The sequence below is a fragment of the Artemia franciscana genome, chromosome 9 (assembly GCF_032884065.1).
Source record: "Artemia franciscana chromosome 9, ASM3288406v1, whole genome shotgun sequence".
Classification (NCBI taxonomy): Eukaryota; Metazoa; Arthropoda; class Branchiopoda; order Anostraca; family Artemiidae; genus Artemia; species Artemia franciscana.
Genome location: NC_088871.1, coordinates 11,482,982 through 11,495,545, shown reverse-complemented (window position 1 = coordinate 11,495,545; position 12,564 = coordinate 11,482,982). Strand labels below are relative to the sequence as shown.

Sequence of the window (12,564 nt, the reverse complement as noted above, 5' to 3'; positions counted from 1 at the left end):
GTCCTAGATAGATGATTGACATAAACGGAATGGATCCGCTATCTTTTGGGTAGTTGGGGGGGGGAGGGTATTTCTGAAAAAAAAAAAAAAATGAGGTATTTTTAACTTACGAACGGGTGATCGGATCTCAATGAAATTTGATATTTAGAAGGATATCGCGGCTCAGAGCTCTTATTTTAAACCCGACCGGATCTGGTGACATTGGGGGGGGAGTTGGGAGGGAGAAACCTAAAAATTGGAAAACACTTAGAGTGGAGGGATCGGGATGAAACTTGGTGGCGAAAAAAACACGAGTCCTAGATACATGATTGACATAACCAGAACGGATCCGCTCTCTTTGGGGTAGTTGGGGGGGGGGGGTTAATTCTGAAAAATTAGAAAAAATGAGGTATTTTTAACTTACGAACGGGTGATTGGATCTCCATGAAACTTGATTTTTAGAAGGATATCGTGTCTCAAAGCTCTTATTTTAAATCCTGACCGGATCTGGTGACATTGGGGGAAGTTTGGGGTGGGGAGACCTAAAATGATGGGAAACGCTTAGATTGGAGGGATTGGGATGAAACTTGGTTGGAAAAATAAGCAGAAGTCTTGCATACGTGATTTACATAATTGGAACGGATCCGCTCAATTGCGGGGGGGGGGGGGAATTCTGAAAAATAAGAAAAATGACGTATTTTTAACTTACGAAGGAGTGATCGGATCTTCATGAAACTTCATATTTAGAAGGACCTCGTAACTCCGATATCTTATTTTAAATCTCAACCGGATCAAGCGTAATTGGGGGGGGGGGGCAGTTGGGGGGACCGGAAATCTTAGAAAATACTTAAAGCGGTGAGATCAGGATGAAACTGGATGGGAAGAATAGAAACCTGTCTAAGATACGTGACTGACATAACTGGACCGGATCTGCTCTCTTTGGTGGAATTGGGGGGGGGGGGTAATTTTGAAAATTGAGGTATTTGTAACTTACGAAAGGGTGAGCAGATCTTAATGAAATTCGATATTTAGAAGGATCTTGTGCTTTAAAGTTTTAATTTCAAATTCCGACCAGATCCTGTGACATTCGGGGAAGTTGGAGGGGGGAACCGGAATTCTTGGAAAACATGAAAATTGGAGTATTTATATCTTACGAATAGATGATCGGATCGTAATGAAATTTGATTTATAGAAGGAATTCATGTCTCAGAGCTCTTATTTCAAATCCCGACCAGATCTTTTGACATTGTGGGGATTTGGAGGGGGAAATCTTGGAAAAACACTTGGAGTGTAGGAATCGGGATGAAGCTTGGTGGATAGAATAAACAAATGTCCTTGATACGTGATTGACAGAATCGTATTGGATTCACTCTCTTTGGGGGAGTTGGGGGGAGGGGTTCAGTGATTTGGCGAGTTCGGTGCTTCTGGACGTGCTAGGGCGATGAAAATTGGTAGGCGTGTCAGGGAGCTGCACAATTTGACTTGATAAAGTCGTTTTCCCAGATTCGACCATCTGGGGGGCAAAAGGGAGAGGAAAAATTAGAAAAAATTAGGTATTTATAACTTACGAGTGGGTGATCGGATCTTAATGAATTTTGATATTTAGAAGGACTTTGTGACTCAGAGCTCTTATTTTAAATCTTGACCGGCATTAAGCCTCTTATTTTCCTTTTTAAATCAATCTATTGATTCATAGAATTTTGTTAGAGCTCATACCATATGATCTCTTGGCTCTTAGCTCTTCTCGCCTCGTCACAAGTGCCATATGAGCTCTTAGCTCTTGTTTCGAAGGGTATTTTCCAGGGGGTGGGGTATTTCCGGCGAGGTACTATTTACCGGAAGTCTTTTCCAGAGAAGGTGTTTTTTCCTGGGAGGGGCTGGTTGCCTTCCGATCACTTTTGACTTTTATATAGGGCACTAAAACTTTCAATTTCCAATCGAACAATAAAACGTGATTAGTAAACGTGATTAACAAAAACCCCCATACTCCTCGGGACAAGGGCTATAGATTATTGCAAGTTACCCGTTGTTAAAATTCAAGGATTTTATAGAAGGGAAGGTAGTACAAACTTTGGAGAAGGCTCATTCGATTAGAAATTGAAATTTCAGGTTCAATTTTGAAGAGTCAAAGGTAATCAGAGGACAGTCAGCCTCTTCCTATTAACCGCCATTTTCCCCCCAAATTTATTGAATCAAAATTAAAAAAAAATACTCTTTTTCAAAATAGTCTAAAAGTCAAATAACTATGCCCCTGGGCCTAACAACCCCATCCGCAGCTCCTGGGACATGGGCCGTAAGTTAAGCTACTTACTTAACTTCTAAGTAAGTTAAGAATTTTTTTTTTGAAAAAAAAAAAATCAAAAACTTCTCTTTGACCATTTGTATAAAAATATAGTTTTATACTGACTCCAGCAGTTATGTCAAATTATGAGGTTTGAAGAGGCCAGGCGGAAGTTACCATAGTTGAAGCAACAGCTGTAACATAGTAAAGAGGTAACCACAGCTAATAATAACACAATTATTTAAAAAAAAACATATTTTCTTAATACATTTAACACTGACTAAGGAAATGTTCTATTACCTGTTATATTAAAGTAATGAAAAAAGCAAGTTTATGGGATTTTTAATTAGAAATCCAAAAAAACTTTAATAAGGGCTTTAAAATCCTCTGAAAATGACGGTAGTTAGAAATAAAATTATACTGTTGAAATGTACATGTCTCAAAACTTTTAACAGGAAGAATCAGCCCGCTACCCATTGGAAACCTGACATTATCATAGTTGCAGCGATAAAATATCAAACAATTTTCAAAACACGTTATCGGGGGATAGTTTTCGCCAAAAACAAAATACTGAAGTGTCTTCAGTATGAGGAAGACGTCAACTCTCTTTTGTTTTTTTTTAGTCAGCAAGGTCCATTCTCCAGGAAGTGCAACTGTGGCAACTAAGGTTTCTGGATTAAATGCATCGAATGGGGAAAATGCGCCCATCAGAAGTTTTATTCAAGCGAATAGTCTACGGTGGATACAGCTGGAGGACAGCAGGAAGAAATGACGTAATAACTTCAAAAGCAACCTCAAATCCCTTCTGGAACAATCAGACGACCGTCTAGGTGATGACACCAACCTCTCCCAAAAGAACGTAGTTCATTCTTTGCTAGGTTCTTGCTAAGAAAAGCCAAAAACTCTCTCACGCATGGCATGTTTAAATTAATTTTAATAAATAAAACTTAAAATATTTCAATTTTGGTTTATTAATCCGCTAATCATTCTTTGAATAATGGGGCCGTTTTTTATCTCTATTCCTTCAAATTATTAGGAAAGAGGGAATGTTTAGTCCTGTGTGTATCTGAAAAGTCTAAGGGTATTAAGGTGGAACTTCAGGGAATGATGAGCGGAATGCTTAATTATATCAAACGACAATACATGAATCTATAAAATCTTAGGAACGCTTCTACTGATATTACTATTGAGAAATACAATCTGTGTATACACACAACTGATCTTGCAAAATCACACAACTTACTCCAATCCAAAGCCAAAGGGATTTACTACACCAGGAATCGAGCCCTCCTCCCGCAGGACTTAGGATTACAACTCGAACGTGCCATCCACTCGGCTAGGCCCTATTCCTACTGCTGCTACTACTACTAAGACTACTATTACTATTACAGCTACTACTACTGTTACTATCAGTGCTACTTCCACTACTGTTACTACTACTATTACTACTGCTAAAACTACTACTTCTACTGCTACTACTACTACTACTACTACTACACTATTGCTACTGAACTAAATCGAAAGAGTTTAAATGCATCCAGGTTTTCTAATTGACACAGATGTAATACCTCGGCAACGGGACAGCGTAGTACGTTGAAACTTTCAGGGCATGTTGTTGGGGAGGTTGAACCAGATCAAAAGACACTAGATGCTTCCCAGGTTGTCAAAAGGTTATATCTGTGATATCTCAGGAACGGCTAAGGGTATTTAGCTGAAACTTTCAGAGTTGAGGGAGTTGAGAGTTGAGTTTCCAGTTGAGGGAGTTTTAAGCTAAAAAAAAAAACTAAGAAAAAAAATTACGCTCATCCAGGTCGTCAAAATGCCGTGCCTGAAAAATTCTCAGGAGCGGCTAAAGGCACAATTGAAACTTTCAGAGAATACTGAGGAGAATGTTGAACTAATTAAAGTATTACTATGCATCCGGGTCGTCAAAAGATCTTATGTACAATACATCAGCATAGACTAAGGGCATAAATTTGAAACTATGAGTCAATGTTGAACCAAATCAAAAGAAACTATATGCATCCAGGTTGTCAAACGGTCATATTTGTAATATCTTAAGAATGTCTAAGAGCATTAAGCTGAAATTTTCAGGAAGTGTTGAGGGGGGAAGGGTTAAACCATCCGCATCCAGGTTGTCATAAGGGCGTACCTGTAATATCTGAGAAATCCCTAATTTATTAAGTTGAAAATTTCTGGGGATGTTGAACTGAATCAAAAGGCACTACGTTCATCCATGTTGTCAAAAGTTACAACATTGAATTGGCAGAAGATTTTAATTAATTCAGAGCTCTTGTTGATTAGACGCTTTAGGCTGTATTATAATCAATTTGGATTATAATCCAAAACCCCATTGGATTATAACCCCATTTTTCACAAAAAGGCACACTTCGACTGAAGAAAAGCGTAAGAAAGCAAATTAATATTGATTACTAAAAAAATTTGTTAGCTCGATATAAACTATATCCCTAAAATAGCCTGATGGAGTTACCATACGAAGGTCAAAATAATGGCTCGTGAGGGGATCGAACCCACGACCTTCGCGTTATTAGCACGACGCTCTAACCAACTGAGCTAACAAGCCGTTAAATATGACAATTAAAAAAATAAATTCATGAATCTATTGAGGCAGAAAAATATGTTAATTAAAAACAAAAAAAATGCAAATGAAACTTCTCAATAAGCATTACGGCTATGCACGGGCTCGGCACATAATTTCACCTCTTCAATCTTAATCAATAAAAAAAGTGTTTTTCCAACTAAGTAAGTAGCAACATTAAAACTTAAAACGAAGAGAAATTATTCCGTACATGAGGAAAGCTGCCCCTGCCACAACCAACCCTCCTTACGCCGAAGTCTTGTAGTTCTTAAAAAAAACCTTCTCAATCAAATTCAAGGACTCTAGTATTTGAATGTTGTTTTTTTTTAAGAATTACGACAAAATGTTAATCTTTAGCGTAGAGTCATTTTCGAGGAAGGGACAGTCCCCCTCGTACACAATTTCGTTTTAAGTTTCAGTGTTGCACCTCACTTATAGTTAAAAAACTTGTTTGTCTTTTTAATTTAATTTCTAACCTTTAAATCAAGCCAGGATACATCCTCCGCGTGTAAAATCTTCCCCTAAAATTTCTTCCCATGGAAAATTCCCTACCACAGAAAATTCCCCCAAAACATCCCATACATTTACCAAAATCAAATACTACAGGTGAACAATAGGCAAAGTGAGTAACTTACTGCCCTTTCACAGGGACTATGGGAGGCAATGTAGTACTTATGTATTATTCAGAACACACTTAATAAGTGAAGTTATGTTCTTTAGTGAAACAAACTGGATGCAGGTACATTTTAATTAAATATTTGGTACTTGTTCATTATTCAACTGATTCAATTCAATTCAGAACACACTCAAAAAATTTGCTGAGAAAATCCGGTTTCATAGCCACAAAGACAAAACTCAATTTAGTTTGCTACGCATAGTGATAGAAGATAGTGTCTGAACATGGATTTTGAAACGAAGATTTGGGATTTGCCAAAGACTGAAAAAGAGGCAATTATATTTTTCCAGGATAAGGGGTTGTTGCCCACAACAAAACAGTGCATCAATGGACACAACATGACTTATAACCTAGCCTAACCTGACATCGTAGTTTGTTTCACGAAAGAACCTAACTTCACTTATTGAGTGTGTTCTGAATAATACACATGTACCGGTAATGTCAATCTCAAAGGTATAGTCATTGGAATATTCAAGTATGCTGACTCAAATGGCTTTCACAAGATTTTGAGCGGATGCTATTGTGGGAAAAAGCGTGGGAAGAGGGCTAGTTGCCCTTCAATCTTTTTGGTCACTTTGAAGAGGCACTAAAACTTGTGATTTCTGTTCGCACTGGTACTTAACCCATGTTCTGTGACCAGAAGCAACATACTGCAAGGCCGGCGCAACAGCCTTAATAGTTGAGAAGCGTCTTTAATCCGATACAATACAATGCAATATATGAGCTTGAAACCTCTACAATCGGGTTCTCTATTATGAATCTCATGATGAGATTTTTATCAAGATCGCTTGGCTTTTTGGGGATGTTTTCTTCTTTTCAAAAACCCGGCAAATAGACTTATCTATCAACAAATGAACTGGCATCATTTTTATACAATCCTAATAAGGGGGTCAATGCCAGATTTGCCTCTCACTCAATCGGACTATCTGTCTTGGCTTTTTCTACAATTAGCCATGGCTTGATGCCCACAACTACTTGATTTTAATTCAAAATCAATTTTCTCAAACTCGTAGGTTTTGATTTTTAAAGTTAAACTTTTATGAATCGCACATAGTTGGAATTGGCATAAGAATCCAAAGATATTCATGTATTTACTGGTATACAAAATCTGTTTTTTTACATTTTCTGTTTTCAGCTACTATTAGGCCGAGTCGCTCCTTAGTAACAGTTCGTTAGCAAGACATGTATGATTAATATGAAGTACTAAATGCATCATCCGGTTCCATTGCAATTGAACCACCGCGTAACTGAACCCCAAGCAACTGAACCACCGAGAAGCTGAACCACCATGCAACAGAACCACCGTGCAACTGAACCCCTGTGTAACTCAACCCTCTGTAGCTTGAACCCTCGTGCAACTAAACCCCATTTAGCTGAGCCCTCGTGCAACTCAACCCCATCAAACCAAACCCCGTTTAACTGAACTCCAGTGCAACTGAACCACCATGCAACTGAACCACCGTGCAACTCAACCACCGTACTTATATTGGGTAAAGTCAGAATCTTTACATGTTCAACCTTGTTGGAATTGTTTGCTTTTTAAAGTCATAATATAAATGACTGTCAAGATGATTAATAAAAAAAGCTCTGTTTTGCTGTCACAAAAACAAAGAAAAGCGGACGTCGCAAACTTTTAAAGCCAGATTTATTTCTCCTTTTTTGTGGCACTTGACATTTACAAGAGACATATAGCGGTCGCAAATTCTGTCGGTCTATCGGTCCAGGTTTTGCTAGTTTAGACACTTCTAGATAAGCTAGGACGATGAAATTTGGCAGCCAGACCATTAAATTAAATTAGATTAAATTAGAAATACTCGTTTCTCCGATTCGACCATCTGGGGGGGGATAGAGGGGTGACGGTTAAATCGAAATGGATTCGCTCTCTTTGGGGGCGTTTGGGGGAGGGTTAATTCTGAAAAATTAGAAAAAATGAGGTATTTTTAACTTACAAAGAAGTGATTGGATCTTAATGAAATTTCATATTTAGAAGGACCTCTTAAGTCAGATCTCTAATTTTAAACCTCGACCGGATCCAATGTCATTGGGGGGAGGACCTGATATAACTTCGAAGACCACACTGCCTTTAAAAGACGAAAGTATAACAGTTCAAAATAGGGATGAAACCTTTAATCGACAGTGAACAGATATAAAATTCTTAACTGGATATTTTGAACACATATACACTGTTCATCATCAGCAGTAAAACTAAAAGACATCAATAAAAACAAACAAAATTTATGCCCAATAAACTAATTACATATAGTTTATTGCTCTTATTTTTTTCAATACAACAGCGGAAGCAAATCTCTTTGACCTTTTTGTTTCCTGTTCATTAGATTTATCTGACATATCAGGTGGACAGAGGTCATCACTTGGTAACTGAACGACTTGTTGAACGAGTTGTTCTATGCAGCCCAAACAATCTCTTAAAGTACCCTAATTGAATACTCTCTATCTGAGCCGCTCTCTCATACCCCCAAATCTCTGCTCTGTAATGTAGAATGGGCATTATTCTCGATAAAAAGACCCTTTTATGTAACAACAAATTTTTTATACCCATTACATTATTCCTGATAATTGTCAACATTGCTGCTCTTCCCTGGTTTAACGTTTCCTTTATATGAGAATTCCATCTTCTATTACTTTGAAAAATATATCCAAGATACTTAATTTTATCCACAACTTGTATCTCCTCCCCGTTAAACCAAAATTTACTTTCATATTTATCATTCTTCTTGTTAAATATAATCACTTTTGATTTCTGAACATTTTACCTGCAGGCACTTCATCTTTAGATAATCATCTGTTAAATCCAGGAGCTTCTGTAAATTTGCCGAATTCGCCACTAGAGCAATGTCATACGCAAACAACAACACTGAGAAGTTTATATTACCCAATCTCACTGTTGGAGCCCATTTTTTTGCTAAAAATTCAACAATATCATTAATAAAAAGACCAAAAAGTCGAGGTGACAAGGCGCTTCCCTGCTTTACTCCTTTCTTAACTTTAAAAGGCCTCAAAATAACCGACCCACGTACTCTTATTATTGCACTAGTTTCAAAATAAATATTTACAACCAAACGAATGAAACAAGAAGGTAGCCACATCATGTAGGCTTTTTTAAGCAGAAATCTATTGATATTATCAAACGCTTTTTTTAAGTCCAAAAATGCAACGTATAACTTATTTTTTCCTGATCCATACTTTTCAATTAATCCACTTAAAATAAACATTCTATCCGTAGTACTATAACCTTTTCTAAAACCTCCCTGCTCTTCTTTCATAACTCCAATATTGCCTATCAAAAGCTATTAGTTTAATTTTTTACTTGCGTTATCTAAGGATGTTCTTATTCCCAACCATGTTTTGTTGCGTTGGTATTGTCTTCTCAATAAAGCGCTGGTTTTAAAAGAATTACACAAACAAGGCAAGCATCACAGCATCACAGGTCAATTTGAACTACTTTCTCAGATATATATTGAAGACACTGTGAAGCAATAACTTTTGCTGGTTTTAAGCTTTAACTTCGCTTTCTACTTCCATCAGATAAAACTTCTTTTCTCGATTAGTTTATCAGAAGAATGGTTTACTCAAACAATCAATTCAGGTTGAAAAATCAATATCTATTGAACATTATAGGGTTAAAACTGATAAGTAATTACAAGAGCATTTATGACTATTTCAAAAGCTGTATTTAATTTCCAGGACCTTTTTTTGTAAATATCAGATGTTCTAAATAAGATTATTTTTAACAGGCAAAATTCAGAGAAAAAAGTTGTGATTTTACTGAAAATCATTTGAAACAACTGTCTCCCAAGACCTTAAGACCTTTGGTTCAGTGTGATCACCCCTGGGAAAAAAAAATAACGAAAAATCACTTCTTTTTATGTAAAAAAGTGATTTTCCCTGTTGCTAAAGATGATGGACTATATTTGTTCTGAACGGGCCTATCAACCATGGGGATTCCAATGGCGCTGTCTCCATTCTGATCTGACATTATTTTTGAGGGATTTTACAGGCAGAAAAAAGGTCTAAATTACTGATAACGAAAGTATTAAAAAGAGAGGGCTAAAACATCTTGAAAATGTGTTAAACTGTGTTTAAGCGGTAGGATATGATGTAGAAGATTTAGAGACAAATTCCTAAAGAATATGAACATGATTCTTGATAAGATAGGGATGTGTTATTGCTTCAGAATTAATTGCTGACAGTGCTGGAGTCATTGTAATAATAATTTAGGTTTACTTGTAACGTTATTTATGGTTATAACGTTATAACCTACAGTTATGACGTCATTCATTCATCATCTTGTATACAAAAATGTAGTTTTTTGTAAAAATTTCATTTCATTTTAAATATTGTTTTTATTAATTACAAAACCACGAAGATATAGCAAGTTCCTTTAAAATGAGCCCTCAAACAGCTCTCTGTGATGTTCCAGTACCCAACTGGCCACAGGAGAAGAAAAAGAAAAAAGATGTTTTCAACAGAGGCGCCATTTGGGCAATCTTGGGGTGGGCATGGGGCATTTGACAGAACTTGAGACTTTTATTATGAATCTAACCTACTTTCAAAGTTTACAATGATTAATAGCAAATAGCGTAATTACCCCAAGGGTCGTCAGGTAATTACGCTCTTTGGCTAATAGGCGTGCAGTTAGTTCAAATCATTTGAACAGAATGGATTATGTTGGACATAATGGATAATTATGGCCAGAAAAGGGCCCTTTGTAGTGGAAGCTTGGCCCCCTGGAAAATCAGGGGTGGGCATTTGCCCACCCCTGACCCCTCCAAATGGCACCTCTGGTTTTCAATGTAGAATTCCCTGGTTGCAACCACTTTCCTTAATTATCAATTCAATGGATTTTCTTGTTGTTCAAGCATAGGAGCCGTAAGTTTGTTTAAAGGGTTTTCAGCCCAGGCGGTTCCTAATACTTTGTGTTTCAATTTGACACCACTATTAGGGGGGTTGAACTTTTTTTTTGTTAATATGGGACACGTATGTCTTTTGCTAGATTGCACCTACCAGTGCAACCACGATATTTGATTTTTTTTTTTATTTTTAATCTTTCTAAAAGTAATATTAACTGGCCTTGTAATTTTTTCAGCCCTCTACCTTCAGCCTATGCCAGGATATAGCCATAAACAATTAACAAAAATGTATTGATTTCAGTGCTTTTAATCACTTTTTGACTTAACTCTTATCAACAAAGCTTCTTTCTGAATTGGATATCACTAAGATGGAAAACCCTTTGGCTTGTTCTTAGCTAGATCACGGTTGCAGCTGTAGCTGCATCCTAGAAATATAGCAAAGAACAAAACCCAGTTGCAACAAACATCATCATATAGTTTAACTCTAACGTCATTTATGGTTGTAAACTATGATTATGATGACATTCATCATCTTGTGTAGGAAGATGTAGTTTTTGCTCAAAAATTGATTGTATTTCCAATATTGTATTTCTTGTTAGAAATGTGAGTACCACTTCAGCCACAACCATACCATTATATTTAGCATATCAAAAAACCATGTTATAGATGTTTATCATATGTTCTCAATGAACTTAACTTGTATTAGCCTTAATTTTTTAAATTGACAAGCTTTTTCAGACATAACTTACACTATCATAACCAAGCCAATAACAACATATGACCAAAAATACCTAGAAAAATCAGTTGATCCTTCTCTTAGTTATGTAGGATCAAAAGATTGGCTGACATTGCTAAAAAAAAATACAATTTTACCTAACAAAATTCAGGTTTTCTATTCATTAGGGGAAGGAGTTTGCCCCCTCTCCCACTAAATGACAGTAGATGATCAAATAGAGACAACATTGGCTTATCTGGCTGAAAAAAACCTTACCTGACCTCTTTCAGCCTTAATATCCATTCCACAGCCTTCAATCACATGAGATGGAAGAAAGTCTGGAACAGATATCAACGAAAAACCTTTTTTCAAAAGTTCATCACAGGTTCTTTGAATTAAAGCTTGTTCCAGTTCAGCCAAACTATCTTTGAGAATATAACTTTTATGACCAGCTAAAAAGCCCAAGAACTCTGTTTTAAGCAAATCACACTTTTGACACAAGTCAGCAAAATCACGCGGTTGGAAATCGAATTTTCTTTTATCATTGATATACTTAACTATCTTTGGTTCTATCCCATAACTATCAAGAACAGAATGAGCTTGATTAGGTATTTTACATGCTTCAAGCATAAACTTCTCATATTTCTTACTTTTCATCTTTTCGATAGTCTCTTCATTGTATTCCTTCCAAAGCTTTTGAACAAGATGAATGTCTCCTTTACCTTTTCTTGATTGAATCAATTTATCAATTTTATGTGTATTACGAGGATCAGTAATGTATGCCACATCTAGAGTTGGAATTGCTGGATCAGACAGAATTGCTTTAGTAGCACTGCACTTGTACCTGTGTGTCACTGGAAAAACTTGCTGCAATCTCCCTACCCATATTTGAAACTTTGCATGGTACATACTCTGAAATTAATGATTACATCAATAAAAATAGGAAGAGAGTTAAATTCTCAGTTAATAATACTGAAATTTGTCTTTTTCAATTCAATTTTAATATGGACCTTTAGTAGTGAACAGATACACTATCTTTGCAAAACTACCTTAAAATTTCACTAAATTTCCTACAACAAAACTGTTGCAAACCAAACAATTCTATTTAGACTTTGGACCAACAAATCTACATGTAAGCCCAACAGAGCCAAAAGGCATCCTCCGTGCCCTCTTCCCTCAATACCCCTTCTTTGACACTCCCACCAACTTGAAATTATGAAAACAAGAGATATTTAATTAAAATGTTCATCCAATCAATGAAAATTACTAATATGAGATTCCACAAAATACCAATTTATATATGGGAAATATTTTGGGAGACAAGACCCCTCCCCCCCATTCAAACATAATTTATACTTTGCAAAGAAATATGAAGGGTTTCAGATATAAAAATAATGGAATGTTTTGGAACACAATGCCCATCCCCCTCCCCAAACCAAATTG

General features: G+C 36.4%; 2 protein-coding genes and 1 non-coding gene across 3 annotated transcripts in view; 1 reads left to right on the top strand and 2 right to left on the bottom strand.

Annotated features, from left to right (window-relative positions):
* LOC136030997 (synaptotagmin-4-like) overlaps window positions 1–12,564 on the top strand; it is a 340,989-nt gene that overhangs the window by 179,219 nt on the left and 149,206 nt on the right. The gene's annotated exons all lie outside the window — the stretch shown is intronic.
* LOC136030998 (serine--tRNA ligase, mitochondrial-like) overlaps window positions 1–12,564 on the bottom strand; it is a 44,332-nt gene that overhangs the window by 12,741 nt on the left and 19,027 nt on the right. The window contains exon 2 of the mRNA XM_065710159.1: window positions 11,398–12,033. Within this exon, the coding sequence (XP_065566231.1) occupies window positions 11,398–12,030 (633 nt within the window). The 5' untranslated portion in view covers window positions 12,031–12,033. The remainder of the gene's footprint in view (window positions 1–11,397; window positions 12,034–12,564) is intronic.
* Window positions 4,771–4,844, bottom strand: Trnai-aau (transfer RNA isoleucine (anticodon AAU)). The gene has a single exon. It is a non-coding gene; the product is annotated as a tRNA-Ile (tRNA).